The sequence below is a fragment of the Sinocyclocheilus rhinocerous genome, unplaced genomic scaffold, assembly GCF_001515625.1.
Source record: "Sinocyclocheilus rhinocerous isolate Xijiao unplaced genomic scaffold, SAMN03320098_v1.1 scaffold395, whole genome shotgun sequence".
NCBI lineage: Eukaryota > Metazoa > Chordata > Actinopteri > Cypriniformes > Cyprinidae > Sinocyclocheilus > Sinocyclocheilus rhinocerous.
Window position 1 is genome coordinate 324,062 of NW_015660890.1, and position 26,938 is coordinate 350,999.

General features: G+C 35.8%; 2 protein-coding genes across 3 annotated transcripts in view; both read right to left on the bottom strand.

Annotated features, from left to right (window-relative positions):
• LOC107725887 (transmembrane and TPR repeat-containing protein 1-like) overlaps positions 1 to 5,894 on the bottom strand; it is a 42,288-nt gene extending 36,394 nt beyond the window's left edge. Inside the window, exon 1 of the mRNA XM_016535306.1 lies at positions 5,390 to 5,894. Within this exon, the coding sequence (XP_016390792.1) occupies positions 5,390 to 5,691 (302 nt within the window). The 5' untranslated portion in view covers positions 5,692 to 5,894. The remainder of the gene's footprint in view (positions 1 to 5,389) is intronic.
• Positions 5,895 to 8,155: 2,261 nt separating this feature from the next.
• Positions 8,156 to 26,365, bottom strand: ipo8 (importin 8). Of its 2 annotated transcripts, none has more exons than XM_016535530.1 (25): positions 26,161 to 26,365; positions 25,165 to 25,246; positions 24,840 to 24,996; positions 24,607 to 24,765; positions 23,561 to 23,717; positions 22,952 to 23,041; positions 22,777 to 22,871; positions 21,634 to 21,718; positions 21,386 to 21,520; positions 21,204 to 21,303; positions 20,424 to 20,500; positions 20,032 to 20,148; positions 19,852 to 19,941; positions 18,617 to 18,782; positions 17,075 to 17,235; positions 16,875 to 17,000; positions 15,765 to 15,831; positions 15,203 to 15,328; positions 14,870 to 14,967; positions 14,669 to 14,764; positions 13,541 to 13,761; positions 12,776 to 12,981; positions 10,314 to 10,535; positions 9,379 to 9,508; positions 8,156 to 8,810 (listed from the first exon to the last, which is right to left on the bottom strand). In XM_016535530.1, coding segments are annotated over exons 1-25 (3,048 nt in total). In that variant the 5' UTR covers positions 26,245 to 26,365; the 3' UTR covers positions 8,156 to 8,809. The 2 variants fall into 2 exon arrangements, with proteins under 2 accessions (XP_016391016.1, XP_016391015.1); XM_016535529.1 differs by having other exon boundaries at positions 15,756 to 15,831.
• Between the last annotated feature and the right edge of the window lie 573 nt (positions 26,366 to 26,938).

Consider the following 26,938-nt stretch of genomic DNA (forward strand, 5'->3'; position numbering starts at 1 on the left):
ACAGGGGCTGTGAAGCTCAAACAATTCCCAATGTTTTGATATATATATATATATATATATATATATATATATTGTGTATGTAATTTTTTTCTTCACAAAAATGTTCCAGCTCGATAGTTTCAGTGTGCAGGATGTAAAAATAGATGTAAAGGTCAACAAATGTTAGAATTTTAAGTGAGTGTTCCCCATCCTTTATGGTTTAGCCATTAATAGTACTGTGAAAGGAACACACTAAACTTAAATTGTAAATTACTGATAATGTTAACATCTGGATGAGTTATTTTTATTCTAGATTTGTTTATTTTGAATTTTTGTCTGCCTTTTTAAAGTTTAGCAGCCATGGTCACTATAAACTAAACTCTTGCTATGGACCAATTCTCCAAAATCATCTACTTGCATGCTCCAGGGAGGAAATAAGAGCATTTGGGTTTGGAGTGACATGATGGTGAATAAATAATGACAGAAATTTAATTTTTGTGTGAACTAATCCTTTAAATTTAGAGGCAGCTCTAGCGTTGTGTTAAAGGCTCTGCTCTAAGCTCAAACTATCTGTGCATGTCTGAGAAAGACAGCTGAAGTTTTTCAAGAGTCGGTGTCAAGTCGGCATTAAAGAGCAGATAAAAGACACGAGATACAAGAGCGACTAAGCTCACAGCTCTCTCTCGCACACACACGCCTGTGTTTTATCTCTTTACTCATACATACACACTGGGGAATGAGCAGCACCCATTCGCTCTCTCATGACATGCACGGCACAAGACTGATGAACGCCAAAATACTAGGGTTACCTTGCTCAAAACCTCTCCTCTAAGTATTAAACTTTGGCACGTAACGGCTGTCAGGGTGGAAATAAGTAGGAACCTTTTCCCAGGCCATAATAATGTGAGCCAAAAATAATATTTTATGTTGTTTAAATATAAAACATTTTTATATAACATCTTTAAATAATTAAAAATCTTATCAAATTAATGTTTTCTTCCAAATTACTTGCAAAGCCAACATTTTCACTGCCACTGCGACCAAAGAATAAGGTTTTCAAATTATTTTTAGCAATGTATTTTTATATCTGCCAGAAATAATATTTGTGTTGTTTAAAGGTATTGTCAGGCTTGTGTTGTGTTTTGTTCCCCATGTGCTCCCTGTGTCCCAGTGATTATGCCCATATTTGGTTAGTTTCCTGTTCCTGTCCTGATTATGTTGATTTAATTCCAGGTGTTCCCCGTTTATTTCTATTGATCCCAGGTGTGTCTAGTCATCCCCTCGTCTTGTCATGTGTTTAAATAGTTTTCCCTGTGTTCAGTTCAGCGTCCGGTATTGTCCATGTCTACGTGAGTTTTCCGTTTCTTTAATGTTATTAAACGTCTCTGGATTGATGTACTCCTTGTCTCCCTCAGTTCCTTGACACAAGACAGCAAATAAAATCAACAACTGTAAAACGAAGCAACTGCATAATTTATTCAGCCGCAATGCACTCTGGGAGTCAGTGAGTAGCTATACTAAGGCATTGGTAAACCTAAATGAGATTTGTTTATTTTGAATTTTTGTCTGCCTTTTTAAAGTTTAGCAGCCATGGTCACTATAAACTAAACTCTTGCTATGGACCAATTCTCCAAAATCATCTACTTGCATGCTCCAGGGAGGAAATAAGAGCATTTGGGTTTGGAGTGACATGATGGTGAATAAATAATGACAGAAATTTAATTTTTGTGTGAACTAATCCTTTAAATTTAGAGGCAGCTCTAGCGTTGTGTTAAAGGCTCTGCTCTAAGCTCAAACTATCTGTGCATGTCTGAGAAAGACAGCTGAAGTTTTTCAAGAGTCGGTGTCAAGTCGGCATTAAAGAGCAGATAAAAGACACGAGATACAAGAGCGACTAAGCTCACAGCTCTCTCTCGCACACACACGCCTGTGTTTTATCTCTTTACTCATACATACACACTGGGGAATGAGCAGCACCCATTCGCTCTCTCATGACATGCACGGCACAAGACTGATGAACGCCAAAATACTAGGGTTACCTTGCTCAAAACCTCTCCTCTAAGTATTAAACTTTGGCACGTAACGGCTGTCAGGGTGGAAATAAGTAGGAACCTTTTCCCAGGCCATAATAATGTGAGCCAAAAATAATATTTTATGTTGTTTAAATATAAAACATTTTTATATAACATCTTTAAATAATTAAAAATCTTATCAAATTAATGTTTTCTTCCAAATTACTTGCAAAGCCAACATTTTCACTGCCACTGCGACCAAAGAATAAGGTTTTCAAATTATTTTTAGCAATGTATTTTTATATCTGCCAGAAATAATATTTGTGTTGTTTAAAGGTATTGTCAGGCTTGTGTTGTGTTTTGTTCCCCATGTGCTCCCTGTGTCCCAGTGATTATGCCCATATTTGGTTAGTTTCCTGTTCCTGTCCTGATTATGTTGATTTAATTCCAGGTGTTCCCCGTTTATTTCTATTGATCCCAGGTGTGTCTAGTCATCCCCTCGTCTTGTCATGTGTTTAAATAGTTTTCCCTGTGTTCAGTTCAGCGTCCGGTATTGTCCATGTCTACGTGAGTTTTCCGTTTCTTTAATGTTATTAAACGTCTCTGGATTGATGTACTCCTTGTCTCCCTCAGTTCCTTGACACAAGACAGCAAATAAAATCAACAACTGTAAAACGAAGCAACTGCATAATTTATTCAGCCGCAATGCACTCTGGGAGTCAGTGAGTAGCTATACTAAAGTCATGAGTATACCTAAATGAAAGGATCAAGTACCCCCTACAGTCCCTTTTATTTTTTATTATTTTTTTATTTTTTTAAGTAAGCCCATCTAATTCGATTTTACAGTGTAGTTTCTGAATGCAACGTATTCTATTGCCAAACAGATTTCAGGGTTGGGAAAGTTAGTAAGCCCCTAGCAACGACCAAGCAAATCGCATTGCATTGCACTAACTACTAAGACCACTTTACTAATTGCATAGCAACACCCTGAAAACCATTTATCACAGCCTAGCATCTGGCACAACTCACAATTCTTTCTTCAAAAAAGGGGGAAATTAAGCCTGTCACGATAACAACTTTTGTACGATATATTGCCCCAGAAATAATGGCGATAAGTGATAGTCATTTTAAAGACCATTTTATGCCACTGAATATATAAGCATAATGTAACAGCATAATGCAAGGAGGCCTACACACTTCCAAATGACAACAAACTTTTAATTTTTAAGAATATTTAGATCATGGAAATTATCAAAATATTAGATACCTTAAAAAATCTGAATAAATAGTAAATAAACATTTTCTAACAAAAAGTGCAAAGTAATAAGTAGAAAAAAAGAAAGCTGCACAAAGAACTTGTCTGGAGATTTTTCTATCTACAGATTTTTCCCTGACCTTCTTTTCTCTGTAAATGAAGGGTGCACACTATTGCTGAAAAACACAATCACTACTCAGCAGTCAGATGTCTGTATGCACAGAGGCACAGATCCCTAAACAAGACCATATCTGCAGATGAAACTTTTTTTTTGTAGAAGCATTTTTTAAATTTGAACTAGCACCTCATGACTACACGTTATGTACGAGAAGCTGCAAAAGACACTGGCGCAAGTGGAATGTACAAAACATGGTGACATTAATTTTTAAGTAAATATACTGGGCGATATAGGCCTATTGCGTCACCAAAAATTATTGAGGTCATGTACATATATTGCGCGATAAGTCGATATATTGATTATTGCGACAAGCCTAGAGGAAATCTAGCCTTTTTTTAATCGCATATAATTCATGTATTATAAATACTCAAAGGTCTTTGAGTGCTGAAACAAGACTGTGCGAAAACTATCTATGCATTTACAAAAAGAAAGGTTTCTATGCACTAAAGACCTAGGCAGTGATTTATAGGGAGCAGGAAGTGTCTGGCTGCTCCAAAAATAAAGGAGATAAAATATGAGTCGCAGAGTAGGCTGTTAATTGCTTTGCTATAAATACACAACGCCTCCTTTCAGACTATAAGGAACAAGTCCTCCTCCGTTGTCTTTGTGTTTGCGCTGCTGTGGATGTTGCAGAGCTGTCAGATTCCCGCGCCATATGGACTATTCAATTTCAATTCAAGTTTATTTGTATAGCGCTTTTTACAATACAAATCGTTGCAAAGCAACTTTACAGAAAATTAAATTTCTACAATATTTAGTAGTAGCTTATCCGTGGTGACTGTCAGTTTATGTACATATGGCAGAAATGTGCGGAAATATCAATTGAAGACGTAATCAAACAGACGATGAACACTTAACATCAATTATTATATGTTGCAATCAAACTTATAGCAAAATGTGGTAGTTCTGTAAGTTGTTTCAGGGTTGGCGTCATTGGACTATGACGTCATCCACGCGAAAGGAACGCCCCGCGTTCTGAATCCGGAGTCAAAACACACGAGTTTATCTTGGACTGCCTGTCTGTAACTCCATCACATTTGTGATAGTCTGTTTCATTTCACCGCTTACGAGTATTTTCTTGTAATGACCGCTGTGGTGGTGCACTTTGGGAGAAAAGTAACAGCTCTCTATATAAACTGCGCAACAAGTGTTTACTAACGTTATGTGTGTAAACAACTGCGTAATCCCAAAGAGTGGACATGAACGCGAAGCTGACGTATTTAAATATCTTTAAATGTGCTTTCACGCGCAACAGGTTTATTTTTTCACACGCGTCTGACTGACGTCGCGTCATGCGCGTTGCGTTTTTAGGGCGGTGGGTCAAGTTCAGTTTAAATGCTTTGCGCTTCGTCATTGAGTTTCTAAATACAATCATTATTTAAAAATAATTTACCAGAACACTTATATAAAGTTAAGAACAATACCTCAACACATGATAAATAGTGTTAAATAAACAATAACCCAATTAAATATTTTTCCCACGCACGGATATAAACCGCATGCATTTTAAATTAAGTTTAATAAAGTTTTATTGCTAGTTGAATACCAAAAATATGCTGCAGAAGGCTGCAAACCATTATAATATATATATATTGTGGAAAGGAATAAAAACGGAAAAATAATCATCTTTTACTTTTATTTCATTTAATAAAACAAAGCTTTAAAATCTACAACATGTTAATCACTTACTGAGCCAACCTCATTAATATATGTGCCAAATATGGTACTGTGACATGTTTTATGACATGCACAGCTATCATCTTTCAGAGAATTAAACTGCTCTGGTCACGTGACTCCAGCCATGTCAAATGTTCTCATGAAAGTTACGATAATTCACAACTTCGCGTAAAACGCGTCAAACTACTCTTTTCAGACCTTTCAAACGCATAAGTAAATATCGGAAAACTGAAATGTGCGCTTAAAATCAACTTCAGGTCACATCTTCGCCGGAGCTGATGGACTTACTTGAAAGTGAGGATGCAGAGAGGACGGTAGGATTTGTGGCTGGTGTTATCAGCCATCCGCTTGCCCCAAAAGTCATTGGTGAAGATGCTCCGGAGGCTGGAGCCCGGTCTGACATCTGGATTGTTGGTGATGGCCCATATATCATCATGCACGAACTCCCCCCAGAGAGAGTTACTGTAGCAGAGCGCGCACACCGCCACCAGCGCGGCGTACCGGACTCCCGCCGCCGGCCTCGGTAGCGCCGACAGCCGCTGCTGCACCGGGGGAGGAGCGGCTTTGGTCCCTCGGCTGTTCGCTGTCATGTCTGCCCCCGTCTCGCATGCTGCTCGTGGGAGTCAAAAAGAGGAGAGTCGTCCCGTTCCATAGCCCGTGTGCTGCACCGAAGCCCGGACGGCGGATCAGCTCTGAATGCGTAATATTAGCGAGTGTGAATGTGTATAAGGTGTTGAAGTCTATGTAACCCGCCTACCGGCGCATGCGCACAAGAAAGAGAGAGAGAACGAGGATGAGAAACAGAGAGACTAATATAAATGAGAGAGAGCGAGAGAAAGAGAGAGAGATGCAAATGAGAAAGAATGAGCGCGTAAGGAAAATAAAATAAAAAAAACAGATGGAGACAAAATGGAAACAAAAGAGAGATAGAGAATAAAATATGGAAAAAATATTATAGTTTATTATAATTTCCCCATTTAATATTTTTTAGCCAACATCTTTTACATTTACCTAATTTTTGCATTATTTACTTTTAAACATTCATTAACGTTTCATATTTTTTGTGTGGTTATCATATGAAAGCTTGTTTCCACTACAGGATAAAAAAAAATTAAAAGGTAATTGAGACTTTTTAATCTGATAATGCTGACTTTTTTCCTCACAATACTAAGTTTATATCTCAAAATTTGTCAAATTGTCTTTTTTTCTTACAATTCTGAGGAAAAAGTCAGAATTGCAAGATATAAACTTAGTATTGTGAGGAAAAAACATCTGAATTGTGAGATTTAAAAAAAATCACAATTACCTTCTTAATTTTTTTCTTATCCTGTAGCGGAAACAAGCTTTTATGTGGTAATCACACAAAAAATATGAAATGTTGTAGGCCTACTTACTCTTTTTTTATATTTATTGTGCATTCCGTGGCAGGGGGGAAAAAACAATTGCGAGATGTAAATTCAGAATTGTGAAGAAAAAAAAGTTACAATTCTGAGTTCATATCTTACAATTCTGACTTTTTTTCACTGTGAGATTAAAAGTCACAATTACTTTTATTTTTCTTTATTCCGTGACAAAAACAAGTTTCCATAAATTAGAGCTGAGAATAAAACCTGCAAAAGATGTTTTATAGCCATGTAATTTACTAGTATAACAAGTGTACTTTAAGCAAAGGAATATTAGTTGGTACTAAATGTTCAGATAATGTGCTTTGATATTAATGGGTGTAATATGAAGAATCGGTTGCTTTTTGCCGTCATTCTTTTGTCAAAATGGTGCACAAGTATTCTTGTATGACACTAGTTAGGTCAAAAGATTATGCTACTGATTCAATTTTATGATTTTTATAGTTTGTATAAATTGTGGTTATTAAAAAAAAAGATTGAACAAAATGGCAAACAGAACCTGAAAGCGTCTTACATTGTTTCCATAATATCTGTTATGGTTATAGCAGTATATTTTGGCAGAAACTATGGCTACCAAGGTGAAATTTTGGAGGAGAGAATGAGAACACAAGAAAAAAAGAGAAAGATAAATGCAAATTATGGAGCGAATGAGAGAGAGAGAGAGAGAGCGCGCAGGCAGGAAATCAATAAAGAGCTGTGGGATATTTCACACAATGATTGCACTGCCTTGACCGTGACCTGTGCTTCCACGCAGAACAAGTCATAAGCAAAGTGCTCTGGGTTTGGACTTGCTAATGGAACATGAAGACAGGGATAATGAATCATGATGATAAATGCACTTTTAAAGATTCAATGATGGGTGAACATCTGGCTAAACATGATTTTATGCAAGAAATGTTAAAATTACCCTTCTGGGGGGGCTGTTTAAATACATCTGGTGGCTCCGCTCCCTACAGTCAAATTGCTCTTGCAACCAGATTGAACAGTGAAACCGACTGCTGATGGTGCTTTTTTGCATTGTGAAATAATTTCCATGACAATTAAGCACATTTAAACACCTTCCACCAACTGTCAGTAGCAGAAGCAACAAAGAAAAAATAATAAATTATATTATTTAAATTGTGCATAAATTTAAAAATGCATAATTTGTAACCATAAATCATGGTAATATCTGAAGTACTGAATATAAAATATTTATATGTACATTTATGGAATACATTTATTGGAACAAAAATGTAAAAAAAAAAATATATATATATATATATAATAACAAAATACATTTAAAAAAAATACATTTTAAAAATTTAAATTCTATAAAATATAATTTCTAGCAAATAACAATGATATTTATATATAACTAAAAATATGAAAAAAATAAAGAAATTTCACATATTGCAATAAAGAATTTTGTGCAAAATGTGCTTAATTGTTGGAAAATTATATTTAAAAAATCATAATGGTACTAAAATATATTTCATTTTCTTAAAATAAAATGTACGATATAATTTCTTCAAGTTCTCTTTTGATTTTGGGATGAAATACAATCCGGCTAAATATGCTAAATAATATGATCTGGAAAATACACACAAATCAATGATTACATGACTGCATAACCATTCAAAAAAAAAAAAACTGCAAATGAATAGTGTTATATTAACTTTTATGACTTAAGTTAATTCTGAAAACGGACTGTTACAAAAACAAACTCTGAAACATACAAACATATGACAGCTATAAACATCGTCCTTCTGACATTTAGCCAGTGCACATGATCTGTTTGGGCAGAAAAATGCCTACATATCTCTGAAGGCACTGACCAACACCACAAATCCCTCCATCTGTGTGTCAGTCTGAAGCGGTGTCCGTCTGTCTCTCTCTGGCTTGTCTTGACATGTCTCACCTCACTGCCTAGGTCGAGTTTCTTACTGACTCATTGCAAATGGAGGAGAAACTGAGAGAAACAGAATATATAACATTCAAATACACACACCCCTCTGCACACATGCACAAACACCCATAATTCTGTACAGATGCGCAGACACACACACACAGCTTCAGGGAAGGGGTGACCCAGAGTAACCTCTTCGACTTCACTGGGGCCTTTCTGACCAGTTTTGACGATGTCTCAGTGTTCCTATTAAAAGTCATGGATCTGAAGAGCTTGCTTTGGGTCCTGGGTTAAAGATCCCATCCATCCTGACCGAGATGTCTCTAGTCTCCAGAGTTTAAGCTGTTTTCGGTGTCAGAACTCTGTACAGATCCAAATCCAAAGTGTCAGGTATCTCCAACCTGCAACTGGAACATCTCTACAGAGAGACGATGAAACAATCTTGCATTATTTCAAGTGTTTGAAGTAACAACAGCAGTCTTCAGACAGATAAATAATGTAATGTGAATGTTAAATGTGCTAGAGTGACGACAAATGCTTTTAAATACTTCATCTGTGTCACTGAGTACTATGCTAATGTTGCCGTTTTTTATTTCAAACGCTGTCAATCATACACATCACTGTTTCAATTAATGTCCCAACCATTCGAAAGCTCAAAATCATAAACCATAAATAGAGGCAGAACTTTTAGGCGAGACTGAAATAGATATGCAATACTAATTTAATAGTGCTGTCACTGTGTAATATTTTACTGTTATACTGTATTTTTGATCAAATAAATGCAGCCTTGAGGAGCATAAGAGACTTCTTACAGAAACATAATTAAATCTTAAATTTTAAACAGTAGTGTATATAGAATATTTGTACAAGATAAACATGCCAGGGAAAGCCATGCTTTCTGTGGAGTCTTAAAGCAGTTAACGCTGATGTGCTGCTTCTAGTTGTTGTGAACCACCGATCCACATCTTTGAAAAGGTCACACTTACCACAGTCCCTTGACTCCTGCGCTCCTCCTCTGCTGGGCAAGGTTATAGATCTCCTGCAGTTGTTTCCTCTGGTCTTCGCTTAGAGGTGATGTGAGGGACTGATACCAGCCTGCATCTGAACTCTGAACACCTGCAACAGGAAATTATTCCAATTACTGGTGCTGCACTTGTGGACAATTGTTGAACATCAATTTATGTTGGTGTTTAAATAAATTAATAATATAAAATGTTTTTCTTTTTGCAAAGAAAAAAGATGCATGCAATTTTAATGACCATGTTAATTAAGAAACTATATCGCAGAATTATTATACATTTTAAAAATGAATTTGCCAAACTATAGGATCATTTCAAATTAATTAAGTAAAAAAAGATTATTAAAACTTGTGGAAAATGTGATGAAATGATGACCAGGAAAAAATTTAAAAATATAAATATTTATCCCACAGTTAGATAAATAAATAATTAAACAAATATTGAGTCTTAAAATCAATACTGATATAGAGCAAAGGGAAAAAAAATTACAGTGAACTTATTTGACATCTGGGGAGTTGACGTGCCCTGCAGTGTGAAATGCAATACACAATTTTTAATTATTAATTAAATATTTATTATGAATGCAATTTTCTACGACCAATTTAATTCCGAAACTACAACATTAAACAATTTACTACACTACATGACTGCTTCAAATGAACTAGTGCAGACCAAAAAAATGCATACATTTTTATGCAATTTACTTCATAAATTTTAAACCTAAATCTTGATGTTGTCTAAAACAAGTGTATGGACATATTATGCATGGACTACCCATTTATTTAATATTCATCGATATGAAGCCAGATTTTGGACAAACGAGAAGTGGGTGGGGCTGTTCTATGCAAATATGGCATAGTGTGACATATGTAATTAATGATTAACAAAAAAAATGTGCATACGGAGCAGGGAGGCGGTGAAGAACTGATATTCATCCTCTCCGTTGTCATAGTCCAGTGGTGTACTGTACTCCTCTAATGGGGTCCCCTCCAGACCTTCATCATCCCAGTATTCATCATTGTCCTCATCATCTTCATCTTCATTGTCATTCCCAGTGGGAGCGCCCGACGACTGCAGGGCCACCCCTTTCTGTCCGACCTCATCCTCATCGCTAGGAATCTCCTCTGGAAAACAGACATGATGAATTTCCAAACTCAGAGTAGTACATTTCCAGAGTAGTGAAGAGGAGGGGCTTGGTGATGTAGTCTGGATCTTGTTGAAGTAAAGGTCACTTCTAAAAATAGACATTTCCAGTGTTTGAATCTCACACTACCGGTCCCAACAGAACAAAGCGAAAAAAGCCTTTGGAGAAACATTTTGGAATTTATATATTTTTGGTTTACAATGAAACAATAGCTACATACAAATTTGCATATTTTTCGCAGTATAAAGTACACCAAATTACGATTATTAGTGTGTCACAAACCAAAGTAAACACTGGAAGAAGCAATGGAGGTAAAAGATAATTCGAAGAATGTTGGTAACCAAACAATTGCAGGTAGCCATCGACTTCCATAGTACTTTTTTTTTTCTCCGTACTATATAAGCCAGTGGCTACCGTCAACTGCTTGTTTGCTTTTGTGTTAAAAATGATGAGTGAATGATGACGAAACTTTCATTTAAAAAATTCTGTCATTTTTATTTGAATTAAAATGTTGTCATCATTTGTTCATCCTCAAGTTATTCCAAAAATGCTGAACAAAAGAAGATATTTTGAAGAATGTGGGCAACCATTGAATTCCATGGCGGTTTTTTTTCTATACTATGGAAGTCAATGGGGACCAGAAACTGCTTGGTTACCAACATTTTTCAAAACACCTTTTGTGTACAGCAGAATAAAGACATTCATACAGGTTTGGAACAACTTGAGAATGAGTAAACGATGACAAAAGTTTCATTTTTGGGTAAACTATCCCTTTAAGGCTCGTTTTCAGAGAATCTCTTTTAAATAAAACTCATTTTTTCTTAATTTAGGCATAAACCTCTCACTAAATTTGGTACGATTTATACTTAAAGGGTTAGTTCACCCAAAAATGAAAATTAGGCTGCGTTTTACTCACCCATGAGGCATCCTAGGTGTATATGACTGTCTTCTTTCAGACGAATCCAGTTGGAGTTATATTAAAAATTGTCTTTGAGCTTTCAAGCTGTTTAATGCCACTCACTTCTGAGCGGCGCATGCGCAAAGCCGACCTCGTACATCATTCCCCCGGAACTGCTTCTGTTTACAACAGTGAGCGAAAGCTAGATTCAAGTGATTATTACGTTTTGAATATGGATATTTTTCTTACAAAAACGCATCAATTCGCTACAGAAGGCCTTTGTTCACCCCCCGGAGCCGTGTGAGACACTTTTTTTAATGGATGGGCGATTTTTATTTAAGTTCTTTTGGACTGAAGCAATGCAACACCCACTGAGTGGCATTAAACAGCTTGAAAGATCAAAGACCATTTTTAACATAACTCCGACTGGATTCGTCTGAAAGAAGAAAGTCATATACACCTAGGATGCCTCGGGGGTGAGTAAAACGCAGCCTAATTTTCATTTTTGGGTGAACTAACCCTTTAAATGCAATACTGCATAGTTGCCTCTTCAAAACAAACTAAGCCCAAACATTGAGAGCATACTGGAAATATGCAATCCCGCATGCAGCTGATGTCTGTGTTTCACAGAAACCAGCATCATATTAGCAATAAATCCATAACTCCAACTGTATGATGTTGTCAGAATTCAGGTCAGGGGTGTAGGGTCGTGAAGATCTATTTAATTCATCTGAGTCAAGTGCTCGAAGCCCAAAGGTTCAGAATCATGTTAAACTAACATGCACAAGTCGTTCCTCCATTTCCCATGTCTCCGGGGCCCTGGTAGAGAGATACAATCAGTTCTCAGTCGTCCGTAAACCCTGATGACTAAAGACCAACCTGAAGCTATATATGCCAGAAATAGTACTTCCTGTGCAGGGATTAAGTTTACCTGAGGTGAAGTGAGACAAGGACTTGATGAAACTGTGAGATTAATATAACCATACAGACCACCAAAAGCAACAACAAACACTGGACTCAATAGGTCACTACATACATAATTATATTGTATTTGCTGTGTTCTTCTGTTAAAGCAGCTATTTTATATATAATTAAGCATTTTTTGTTTCCCTAAAAGTAATTTGTTGCACTAGTCAAGGTTTTTAGTCAAGACAATTTCCACTCTCCTGTGACCCTTGTTTAATTAGAGCAATTGCTATGGTACCTCTAAGGGTTCTGTGTGTAAACGAGGTCATTTCCATATAGAAGTCTTAAAGGTACAGACAGTAAACACTCTGCAAGTGAAATGCTTAAGAATGTCTCTCAGACACACACAATCTCACCATTCTCTTCCTCCTCTGTGCCTTGAGCTCTGGTGAGCGGCTCTGGTTTGTTGAGCACTCGGGTGGCATAGATGTGCTTTAAACCCAGGAAGAGGAGGAGGATGGAGGGAACGATCTGGCCTGCAACTTCCTCCAGGACCGCAGGGCGGCTGGGCAGCTCCATCAAAACACTCAGCCCAATGATGCACATCTTACGATCATGTAGTCTGTGGTAAACAACAATAAACAACAACAAGCAATCATATAATTATAAAATTAAATATGTAGTTTGATCAAATATAATTTGATCAATATAGTTCATTTAAAGGGAAGTAAAGATTTCTAAGAGAACTAAAAGAATGGCAGTGACACTCGTTAACCAGAATTGGCAAACAATCAATCAGAATGCAAAAATTAATCAGAATTGAATTGTAATCGGAATTTAAATGTTTCTGGGAATACTCCACATATGGAGTGTTAACATGTTTATAATTCATACTAAAAAGATGGCAGTTATTATTTCAAACTATATATCCAGTAGTTATATAATTCTATTTTCTCAAATTCAAAATTCTAATTCAGTTTACTTTACTACTACAATTCAAATTCCGGAATTTAACAGATATTTAAAACCATTCCAAAGTTAGTTTTAAACAGTGTACATCCCTGTCAGAAACAGCTGCCATATCAGCATAAATACAAACAAATGTGTTTAATCTAAATCAATCTCCGTTAATAAAGTGCATGTGACCAAACTTAAGGTATTTCCTGTGCAAACAGCCTTACCCTAAGAAGAGCTCTGTGTCGTTCATCCACTGGTTGATGAACTGCGCTGTGATTGGTTCTGGGCTGTGTGGGAAGCAGATGTTCTCCAGTGTGTGTATCAGTAGGGTGGGGTTGTAGTACAGAGCTGCGATTACCACCTGTAGACACATGGTGCGGAGCTCGCTGGACTTCACACCTCGTGTTAACCGCTCCAACACGGCCTCCACAAACAAAGGGATACACTAACAAACACAAAAGGCACCAGATTTTATGTTACATTAATGTGCACATTTGATATTGCTCATTAAACCAGCAAAACACAACATTAATCAATTAGCTGTCACTTTTAAAGCATACTGATCACGGCTATTATGGTTTCTTTAAACTAAAACCATTTAAAACATATTTGGTTATTGAAATAAAACGGAAAAAAACATATACATATATAAAATAGTTAAAGCACTAAAATTACTAACTATAAATAAATAAATAATAATAAAAAAAACTGAACAAGAACCGAAGCATTTATTAGAATTAAATAAAAATAATATAATTTATTATTACCTTTAAAAAAAAATAGCACAAACTAATCAAAGCACTACTAAAAATTACAAAAATAAAACAAATTTATAGAAAAAACGTAATCTAAACTAAAAATTTTAAATATTGCCATGGCAACAAACTGAAATAAATTTAATTTGAACCACTACAATTACTAACTATGAATAAATAAATAAATGAATCAATGAATCAATAAGTAATCTAAACTGAACTGACCTAAAACAACAAAAAAAATGAAATAAGAGAGTATTTTTGATTTACTTTTTTAAAATGACACAAAAATTCATAAAACAATTATAAAATAACAAAATTACAAATTACAAACAAATATATATATATATATATATATATAGAGAGAGAGAGAGAGAGAGAAAGGGACACAAAAACTAATTAAAAAAAATAGTAACAATAAAAGAATGTAACAAAACCACAAAAAATTTAACTAAAATTGAACATTTTAATTTCAAATATTAATAAAAACTAAAATGGTATATAAAAAAAAAATAACACCGGTCCTGACACACAAAATAAACATGACAAAACACACCTAAATTTGCATATACATATCAACATCCACACACAACTAACCTGGTCAATGCCACGTCCACGACACTGTAATATAATGACCTCTAGAAGTTTAGCAGCATGGCATTCTGGGTCTTCCCCAGCATCACTAGTTAGGACCTGGGGGATGAGAGGTCAAAAGTTCAAATGTCGAATGCATATGGAAGAATGACATAAAATACACTTTAAATGGAATAATTTAATAGAGGAAATGCATAGTAAGACCTTTTTGCACATGGTGTAAATGACCTCCAGGTATTTGGGGTCTGACAGCAGCATATTTGTGTCCACAGTAACATAATTGTGCAAGAGGGGCATCATATCTGCATCAACAAGGTAGTAAATCACATCATTAACCAAGTACTCAATATCGCCACGATCATTTTCAAATGACTCACGTAAATACGCACATCCATCAACTTAATGACTCTTTCAACCTAGTTCAATCATGACATGATTTATAGTTTAAGGTGGAGCGGAGAGATCAAGTCTGAGCTTGGCTCTCGGCTGTGTTTTACACCACAGGTGAAGTATCTGAGCTACATGCGTGTCTGAGACCTGTGAAGTAGTCAAAGCAGTCATGCTGGAAGACGTCGTACAGGACCCCCAACAGCTGCCACATCTGAGGGGAGATGGAATAACAGGTGAGTCCAAACGCCAGCGACAAGATCTCCTCATAAAACTCTGAAAAAGACAGAGAGAATGTGACCGATCGCCTCTTAAACAGAGACATGATGTTTTGAGGACAGTCAAAAGGATATATATTTTGCATAATTAAAAAGTATTGATATTGAAATTGTAATTCCAAGCTCCACCAAGTGGTCAAATGGTGCATTTTTTAAGGGGGATTTCAAACTGACAGCGATTAAATTGCTGGAGTTTTGACAAGCAACTACAGAAGGTAACCGTATCTCTTCTGTTTTCACTCCCATTGGTAATTGGGGCATCATATCACTGTATGTATCACTGTGAATGCGCCTTAAGAATCTTAATGGGGATGTCTTTCAAATTATTTAACGTAATTTATGAGATGTCACTGAAACATTTCATATTAATGCAAAAATCTATAAAAAATAATCTTGAAATAGAAAATAGTGTCTCACACACACACCTGCCATACCTATGATGGGTTTCTGGAGGACAAGACCGATCACCTGCAGGCATATTCCCTCCAGCTGTTGACTGATCTAAGATTGATAGAAATAGAGAAAGAGGGGAAATATATCAACCTCACTTCTGTTTTCAGAAACATCACAACATGTTCAAACAAACTTTGATGCAATTTAAAGAGACCTTTCACCCAAACATGATCATTCTCATCAGGCCAATTTGCGAACAAATCATTCAGACCAGTTTTGTGAATTGGATAAACATATTTATTTAAAAGACATGAGTCAAAAGAACAATTTGTTCATGAATCTGACATTTCAGTCCATTCCTTGTACAAAGTTAGTGCATGACTTAAAAAAACAACAACTTGGAATTAATCCAAGTGTATGAAAAAATGCAGTTCATTCACTTTCATTATACGGAAACAAGCAGCCAGGATATTTTTTTTCATATAAATATTATATTTGTATGCAAGAGTGTATAATAATTTTTGCATAATTCTGAAATATGTGCAACAATTTTATTTAACATTTGTTTTCCACCAAAAATGAATCCAATGCAGAACTGACTTTTTTTGGAATGCTTAACAAAGGTACTCAGCCTCAAACAAACAAACAAACAAACAAAAAATAGTAATAAAAATTATTATTATTATTGCAAGCTGATATACCAGTAATGAACATTATCATTTAAAAATTTGGGGTCAATAAGATTTTTAAATTATTTTTGAAAGAAGTCTCTTATGCTCATGAAGGCTGAATTTATTTGACCAAAAATACAGTAAAAACGGTAATACTGTTAAATATTATTACAATTTAAAATAACTGTTTTCTAGTTGAATACATTTTAAAATGTAATTTATTTCTGTAATGGCAAAACTGAATTTTCAGCAGTCATTACTGCAGTCTTCAGTCTCACATGATCTTCATAAATCATTCTAATAACAGCATTTATTTGAAACAGTAGCATTTTAAATGTTATAACTGTCTTTGCTGTCACTTTTGACTAATTACGTATATATATATATCGATCAGTCCATGCTGAATAAAAGTATTCATTTATTTCCCAAATATATCGGAAAAAAACAGTAGTGTTTTCTTCTCATGCTAAAAATCCAAACCTCTTTTCGGTCCCCCATGACTGTGAGGATAGTGTCTATGGTGCTGAGGATACCGAGAGCCATCACAGTCTTATCTTCACTTTCCTCGTATTCTTCACTCTGGAGAATCTTGCTGAAGATCTCCGCCTGTGCACAACAACCTCTTTTAGCATGAAACCGTACACTTACTTAACGATAAACTGAGAAGACGAGTGCAGTACCAGGTTCTGTGTCATATCCACCGCAATGACGGCCACTTCGTCGCTGTATTCACAGATCATCTTCTGAATGACACTGGTGAGGTCATTGTTCTCGGTTTCTTTGATGATGTGCAGCAGCTCCTGCATCACAGGCTTGATGAAGGGTCGGATGTAGACCTTAGCTGCACTCATACAATACACAAAAGGTGGAAAGAGGGAAAAATTACTGAAGTACTGGACAGGCAGACAGCAGACTTTGATTTAAATAGGTTAATCCAATTGTTTCTTAAACCAATTACAGAGAGTAAACTAATTTAATTTAGTAAAATTAATTTGCTGCATATTAAGTGCATTAGTGTTCTGCATTTTGTTCTCAAATGAAAGCAGACACATTTATTTTCATTATGTTTGTGTCTTGATAAAGCCTACATACTCTTATTTTATTTAAGCTTCTTATTCTGTCTGTTAATCTATCAGTAACACTGTTCATCTGTCCAGAAACCACCCTAAACACCCTAGCAACTGCATATAAATGCCCTAGCAATCCAGTAAAAACAGCTTTGCAACTACCTTGTAAGGCTCAAGCAGAAGCTACAGTAGCAACATAAAAGCAACTAGCCAGAACGCGCCAGCAACAACTGAGAATGAACCTACGCAACTGCCTAGCAACACCCTACCTACCAACTATTTATTGTCTATGATAATATCATAATTGTTGTTTTAACGATGTGCGAGCTGATTATTAGAGTCCAAAAGCATTCACTGTGTGATGAAACCAATTACAATATAATTGGAATGCCCTTATAATTTAAGTTATTAAAGCCAAAAATATCCCTGTATAGGTTTTTGTTTTTTATAGTTATAAGATATGATATAGTTGAGTAATATCACACAATCAAGAGTGCCATTTTGCTGAATGAGCAAGTGTGAGTGATCACAAATGCTGTACTGATTTTATACAACAGTTCAACAAACAACAAGTTAAAGGGACAGTTCACCCAAAAATGAATTCTGTCATTAATTTCTGACCTGCATGTCGTTTCAAACCCATAAGACCTTCGTTCTTCTTCGGAACACAAATTATGATATTTGGATGAAATCCGAGAGCTTTCTGATCCTCCATAGACAGCAAGGGTCCTACCATTCATCTGAAGTCAATGAATCACTTATTAAGACAGGCACTTGCTGCCACCTACTGGCGCTTTTAGTGTCATGTTTATTTATCCATGACAGGCCTTGTTATTAAAAAAATCCCAAATAGTATTGAGATATCATTTTTTGTCAATATTGCACACCCCAACAACCAGCCCACAGACCCCCGTAAAGGCCTAGCAACTACTTAACAGCCACTTAAAACACCATAGCAACAACCTGGCAAACTACATCCCTCAAAACTTCACATCACTCTAAAAACTGCTCAAGTAGTCAACTAAAAATGTCTATAACAAATTTAAACTTCCAATCAAGGCCTCAAACAACCAACATTCAAAGTCTGAGTCGCAGTACTTTTCCAGTTTCATAGAGTCTCACTTTAAGTGTGTGTCAGTCTGTGTGAGATCAAACCTTGCTCCTGGTTCCTGACCAGCGTCTGCAGTGCAATGGCTGCCTCCACTTTGACAGGCATCTCCTTGTCATCCACCAGGTTCTGTTTGACCAGCTCCACAGCGTTCCTCAGGACCAGCTCATTATGGAACCTCAAAGGACTGAACGAGTGCAGCACCCAGCACGACTGCACACACACACACACACACACACACACCACAGAAAGACCAGAATCACGCCTCCATGGAAACCAGTGTTGCTTTGAAGGACTCTTGACAGATGCAGTTTTGATAGCCAAAGTTCTGTGTAAAATATGCTTTCAAATTCAATTCAAATGGACTATGGACTAGGAGCACAGACCATTAATAGGGTGAATGATAGATAGCCAACAAATAACCACGCTAATTAACAACTTCAATCACACATAACTGTTATAGTCCTCACAAAAAAAGAGACTTAAAGTATGCATAATAACAGCATTTTTCACAGAAGGCGATTTGAAATTTAACAGTAATTGTCTTTAAATTTATTGTTGGAGATTTTGTAAAGAACGCGGTGCTTTGATGGCTGAAACGGCGGTGCTTTAGAGGACTGAATTTGTAGACAACTTCTCTGAAATGCTTTTATTGTGCTGACAGTTAGTCTAATAATTAGTAATCAAGCCAAAACCTTCTCTGAGAAGATTTAGGATCTTTAAATTTTAATTAAGAAGACTTTAAATATAAAGAAAAACTCAATAACTGACTAGTCTGTTGTTAGGATGATTAGTTGACCATCCTGACCAAATCCTATCCTAAAACTATTTTAAAAAAACAAAAAAACATTTTTATTAATTGAAATAAAATACATGAATAAAATAAAATATAAAGTAAAATAAATTAAACAAAAATTAGAAATGTTAACTGAAATAAGTTTAAGTACTAAAACTATGAAATAAAACTAAAACTGAAAAATTTAAACCATTTAGAAAAAAAAACAATAAAAATATCAAAAGCACATAATAAAAAAATATATTTAAAAATACAAAATTAAAATAGTAATAAAACTATTAATAGTATAAAAATAATATAAAAAACACTAATCCCTACTAAATAGTTATACAGTAACTTAATACAGTAAGCCATGTGAGAATAAAGGCTTTTTATTTTTCACCATATTTTCAAGTGCTTTGGCGTTATGAGTTTTTTGATGAGTACAGTAACATTTAATAATGTCATCTGGCAGTTAATAACGGTTGGCAGTAAACACTCACTCACCCGGGCCCTTAAGTAGCCAAGATTAGAGTTGAGCAGTGGAAACACATAGTTTTGTAACATGAGCTCCATCTGGTCCCTGTACACCCGCTTCTGCAGAAAGACAAGGACAAGCAGGAACACTAATGCAGAAAGCTGGTAATTAAATTGGGAACACAGAAGATCTTGCTAATTAAATCGAACCTTTAGCAAGTGTTGAGCCAAGGCACCGATCACATGCAGCGCCCCGTCCTTCCTGCGGGGATCAGCGTTGGGATCCATGAGGATCTGATGGCAAAACTCCATCATCTGAGGCAAAACCTGAGGACATAAAAAGGACATAAAAAATAATGAGAGCACAAACCCACAGGCGATGACAGAACCCATTTACCCACTAAAATGTGCAATTGAATTGAATGCGTGACCTGCAGAAAACAGCACCCCAAAACATCACTCTGAATCCTTCCCTTGAAAGCTTCTTCCCTCCAGTATCTCTAGCAAGTAATTCTGATCAGATCTGAAGGCGTTTCTTGGAAAGTCTGGAGTGTTTCATTGGAATGTAAATGTAAACAAGAGCGGTCTGAGGGTGGACTCACCTCCTTCCTCTTCCTGGCTGCTGTACACAATAGAGTCTGAGCGGCCGTGGTGGGAGACACATGATCATCATACATATCTACAGCAGAACACACACACACACACACACAGGGAGCCACACAGATCAGCCAATCAGATCATTACGCAATCAAAAACAACAGCTTCCATTCCTGAATTCACTGACAGAGGAAATTAAACTGCTTGCAAGCAAAAATGGATAAAGCACAATTTTTTTTAATAAAATAACCAGTCTCAATATTTTTCAGCTTTGACTGAAATACATCAGAAAAAACATAATCAACCAAACAACCATTGTAGTCATGCTTAATGCATAAATTAAAACAGTTAAAGTCTAGCAATATTAAAAAATAAATGTTATAAAATAAATAAAATAACTTTTTCATTTTAAATAACAAATTAAAATATAGTAAATAAATAACAATATAATAAATAATAATGTACTCATTTAAAATAACTACTTTAATTTTGTACATCATTTTAATACATTAAAAACGTTTCCTAGTGATGATGAGAACAAATTGTTGAACTGATAATTTCACTGATTCACAAAAATGAATCTTGCTGAATCAAACACTATTTTGGCTCCCTAAGCATTAAAACATCTTTGTATTTATGCTCAAATACTCCAGAGTTGCGAGACAAGGAGAAACTGTGAAATTAGTGCAATGATGCTGTCTTCAATAAACTTAATGGCCACAAAAGCACATTAAGCAAGCATTGATCAAAGTGATAAGGACAAAAAATAAATAAAGCACACTGACTAAATTTCATGCGGATGTACTCATACGGGTCTTCCTGCCATAGTCTTTCATCTTCATCTTTATAGCACATCAGAGGAAACACCACCTCCTGAGTTATAGTCTGCAGAGACAGAGATATTACGCTGTATGGAAGTCATCATTTCTATGAAGTCATGTGATGCTGTTTCTCAGCTGGTTCCCACCTGCATGTGCGGTTTCATCTGTCTCCATGTGAGCGAGTGCGAGACGCCCTGAGTCATGTAGCTCAGCGCCTGCTGGAGGACACGAGGACTCACGTACTGCCTCTGTCTGTGCTGCTCGATCACTTTCAACAAGACCTGCAGGGAAAACAGCTTTTCACTCAGCGATCTTACAGGTAACATGAAAATACACTCACTGTACCATGGGACCACAACTATTTGTTTTTTCAAATGACAATTTCTGCTCATACCTGCTGGATTCCTACAGCATATGTCTTCAAGAAAAAGTCCGCAAACTCGACATATTCCTTCGTCACATTTCCTGGACTGCCATATCTGACAATAGAAAATCAGTACAATTCAATTAATATAATGTAACATTGCATAACATAACATAATGTAACGTACATAATAGTTACTGAGATTATACAAAATCTACCACTAATACACAACATGTATTACACAAAAATATAATTCTAAGTAATTGAATACAAAATATATAATTAATGTACAAATTATAATATAAATTAATATATAATTCAAGTTATTGTGATCCAAATATCATAGCATATAACACTAATATACAAAATATAATACACAGAAAAATACTACTAATAATAATAATAATAGCATATAAATAATAATAGTATTATTTGAATATTAAATTAATAGTACATGCAATAATAATATTCAGTTACTGTGACACAAAAAATACAATAAAGATACAAAATATTTAAAAATGTAATGCGTATTATACAAAAAATATTTAAATATTAATGTAAATAATCATCCAAAATATACAATAATTATATAAGAAATAATAATATAATATAATCCAAGTCATTGTGATTATACAAAATATATGACTAATACACAGAACATTATATTTTGCCAAACAATTAATACAATTAATGTACAAAATGTAATAATATTCCAAGTTACTGTGATCATACAAAATATACCACTAATATACAAAATAATACACAGAAATATACTACTACTCATAATAATAGTAACTGCAATATTCAAATAATAATAGTATTATTTGAATATTCAATTAATGATATAATAATAATAAAGTTATTGTGATAACAATTTACAATAAACATACAAAATATACAAAAATAAAATGGTATACACAAACTAATTATTTTGATTTAAAAATTAATGCAAATAATCATCCAAAAATTATCAATTAATATATAAGAAATATAATATAATATAATATAATATAATTGAACATTATTGAAATACAAAAATTATATTAATTACTGGGTACTGCTCTGTTTTTAAGTCTGCCATTGTGAAAAGTGCATTTCCTATTAGGGGACAATAAAGGTCTTTCTATTATAAATGCCCACAAATGAGGCTTGTGGTCTGGCTTGTTTAATCACCTCTCAAACATTCTCGTGATGATGTGCAGAGCCCATTTTTTGCATTTCCACCAGATCAGTTCCGGTCGATCGTCCTCATCAGCTTCCAGAGTTTCCTTAAAATCATTCAGCATAGAGTCATGGAATCATATTTATCAATAAGATCTTAACTGTGAAAAAAGCAAGGCAAACTTACTGCAGGGACGTCCCGATCAACAGCTGTCCGCAGGATCTCCATCCAGTAGGTCATGACTGTGTTACTGATCAGCTGTAGTGGAAGGGAATACTGCAGACACAAACACAAACAGGGACTTAGCACTGACCTGGGGCCCGTTCTTCATACGTCGCTAACTCAGTTAGCTGGATTTGATTGTTGACGATTTGGCATGATCTTGGATTGTTTGGTTCTTCGAAGCTCATCCCGGAGTTAGTGAATATAAATAATTGGGAATCATGACAAAAATTTGTCAAGTTTTTCGTCAGGTGTCTTTATTAATTATATGATGTCATTACGTTGCTGTCTTGCCGCCAGCCAATCACTGCATTGCTGATCGTGGTTTCGAGTATCGATACACAGACCCTTTTAAACCAACCCATGAACGCGCAGTTATCTCAGATAACTCAATCCAGCCATACTAATCATTAACAACAGGTGCGTTCGACGAACCGAATTAGCCAAATCCTGATTAGCGCGATGATATCATCTTGGATGTGATATTTCATCTCGGATAAAATAAGAGACGTACGAAGAACGGACCCGTTGGGACTAACCTGGTAAACAAATGAAAGAAATGTTCAAACACACCTGTACAAGTGCATGGAAAATCTTTAGGATTTGCTTCTGGATCAGAACTGAGATGAAGGTGGCATCAGACAGGAGTTGAGTGATGAGTTGCTGGAGCCGAGGCAAGAAGATCTGCATCGCAGCCAACAGGGGGTCCCGCTCCTCAGCCTTCTTAAACCTGACCACCACAGAACCATAATGATCAACTTTCATACAAATTTCTATTTACTCTTTCAAAAACCCCTGATTTAAAAAAATAGTTCTGAAAATTTGCTTAACTTCAGGGCAACCAAGTTGTAAATGAGTTTCTTCATCAGAACAGATTTGGCGAAATTTAGCATTATATCGCTTGCTCACCAATGGATCCTCTGCAGTGAATGGGTGCCGTCAGAATGAGAGTCCAAACTGCTGATATAAACATTACAGCTGCAAAAAAGCTGCGTATTTATAAAAAAACAAATCCATCATTAAGACGTTTAACTTCAAACCATTGCTTTCAGCTAAAATACGAGTCCTCTATCCATAATATTGCTTTGTACAGTGAAAAAGTAGTCTCATCTGAATCAGGAGAGAAATATGCACAGATCAAGCACCGTTTACAAGCAGTGCAAAACAGTTTAAAACAAATATGTTGGTAAATTTTGAAGTGAGAGGGCAACAGGGGATGAACTTTTTCAATTGAGGAAGTGTTATTATGGATTATGAACTTGTATTTTAGCTAAACGCAACAGTTTGAATTTAAAACGTTTCAATGATGGATTTGTTTCTTACAAACACACAGCTTTTCGCTTCACATTCATTGATGGACTGGAGGGGTGTGGATTATTGCTATGTTTTAATCAGCTGTTTGGACTCTAATTCTGACGGCGCCCATTCACTGCAGAGGATTCATTTCCCCAAATCTGTTCAGATGAAGAAACAAACTCGTCTACATCTTGGATGGCCTGAGGATAATGACATTTTGGGTGAACTACTAAATTGAAGGTTGACAATTATGACATTTGTAAATGGTGAAATATCACAGGTAAGGGACTTCAAGAGAGACAAAAATCTTGTGGCTCACTCACTCGTAGTTTTTGACGAGTTGATAAAGAGCGAGCAGACTCCCATACCAGCTCCCACTGTTCTGTGACTGCAGGTACAGGTTAATTTTGTCCACTACGCCCGTCCACCGTCCAGGAAAGTCGTGTTTTATTATGGCACGCAAACATACTGTCAGCTGAGCCCTGCCAACCAACAAGAAAAGTCATTTTCAAGTAATAACACCTCCAAAACTGACATACTGGCACAACTGACTCACCTTATGGACTCTGGACAGCGAATAATGGCCTCCACCATATTTTCTCGGATCTGTCCGCGATCGTTTTCATGGATGTTGAAAGGAAACACCACCTCTCCCAATGTAGGCTCTCGGTCCTGCCAGTACTGACTCACCATGTTCTTCAAGTAGATGGCAGCTAGAGCAAGAACATAATGGCTATTTCATCCAATCAGAATGCACAAATTGTAAGATCTCAATCCAGAATGATTCAGTTGAGTCATTCAGATTCACTCAGCTTGATTGATCAGTATTTTCTTATAGTACAAAAAGCATCAAAACGCTATAGGATGAGAAAAGCTCTTACCTGCCTGTCGCACAGGAAACTCCACCTGGTCCGAAACAATGATCTGCAGCAGAGTTGGGGCGAAGTTGATGATCTTGTAGGACTGAAAAATAACACAATTTTAAATTCATGATTTTTGTAAACATTATCAGTCTGCAATCCTGTCTTGATTGTGGTTCTCGTTTTTTTTTTCTTCAGGGCCAAGAACAAGTACAACACCAAAATTTTACATTATCACACAAAATTGTTGGTTTTATGCTACCTGTAGCCAATAACTAAATTTAGAACTATGAAATAGCTTATAGTAAGAAAATTCCAATAAATTCTGTCTTTAACAAATATAACAAAACACCAAAAGGATGTCAAAACTGAAATGAAATAATGAAACTAATTGAACTGAATAATTTAAAAAACACACACACAGATTTTGTATGCAGGCACCTCAGTTCTTCACATACGAGTTCATCTGGAAGAGAAATGACTTTATATGGAGCGCTTTGTTTGCACAGAGTGTGGATTGCACTGAATTGCATCAGTGGTCCGTAGCAATGGTGATTTACATGCAGCAGAATCAGGAGGACACAATGAAAAATGTCATATCACAGTATAGCACACCAATAAACTCTGTTGTAGTGCACATTCCACATTATTCATAGGGGATTTATGGGATTGTTTTCCTCTCTGGCATCAAACCTAAACCAGATCCGATCTTAAAGCACAGGACACAAATATTATTATAATTTAGTCGGTTGTCAGAAGAGGACCGCATCTGCCTCTATTGTTGCACACTAATGCATTGCAACTAGTTTGCAAGTGCAACCTTATAACTATTACGTACTTGATCAACCATCTAAATAGTAAACAAAGATAAAATAGTGACGCAGACAGACGGATTAAACATTACCCTGCCTTATGCATTAAATAGACCTTAATTTAGCATATTCACTGAAGGCATCTCTGCTCTCATGGTGCTTGTTTCCTAAAGAAACAACAAACTTTTCTTGATGGATCACTGACCTGGTTGAGCTCATTCTCAGCCGCTAGCCTGAGATTTGGATCTATGGTGCCCTTCAGAGCCTGTATGATTCGATTGGGATCCATTAGGCCCGATACGATGGATTAATTTGAATAAACTTTGGACTATCGGACAGATGTGCAGACGACCAGATATCTCGGATTTTACAGGCAGCCCTGCCCCAGTCTGCCGTCAAGCGACTGTCATCGTCGCAAAGAACAAAGCCGAAGCGAGACGTTTACGGCAGAAGCTGGCATGACAACTGCTGCCCACGCGAAAAATTAAAGGGACCCCTTTTAAATATGACGGTGATATAAACATTTGAACTGCATCTAAATGGTGGCACAAAATTCGACACTTAAAATCGAAGAGTAGGCCTATATGCACTATTCAAATGTATATACATTTCTTATGCATTCTGAATAGTTTTGAATCATTGACTAAAACAATTGTTTGACAGATTTTTTATTATGCTACTGTTTAAAGAGTATTCGCAATATAATAGGGTTAACTGAATAGATATAGAGATATAAAATATATTTTATATTTAAGGCGAGACACTGCAGGTGAATAGGGTAAAAAATTAACTAATATTTATCGCCTTAGTTGATTGATTACATTGATAATTGCAAAAAAATGTTGTATTACAAGTTTTCTAAAATGTTAGGTTTAAATATGCAAATGAGGCATTATTTAATTAAATATGCGCTCATTTGCATACATTTCTAGTACAAAAATCCGAACACTGGATAAAGTCCGTTTCAAAATTCTTGTTTAATT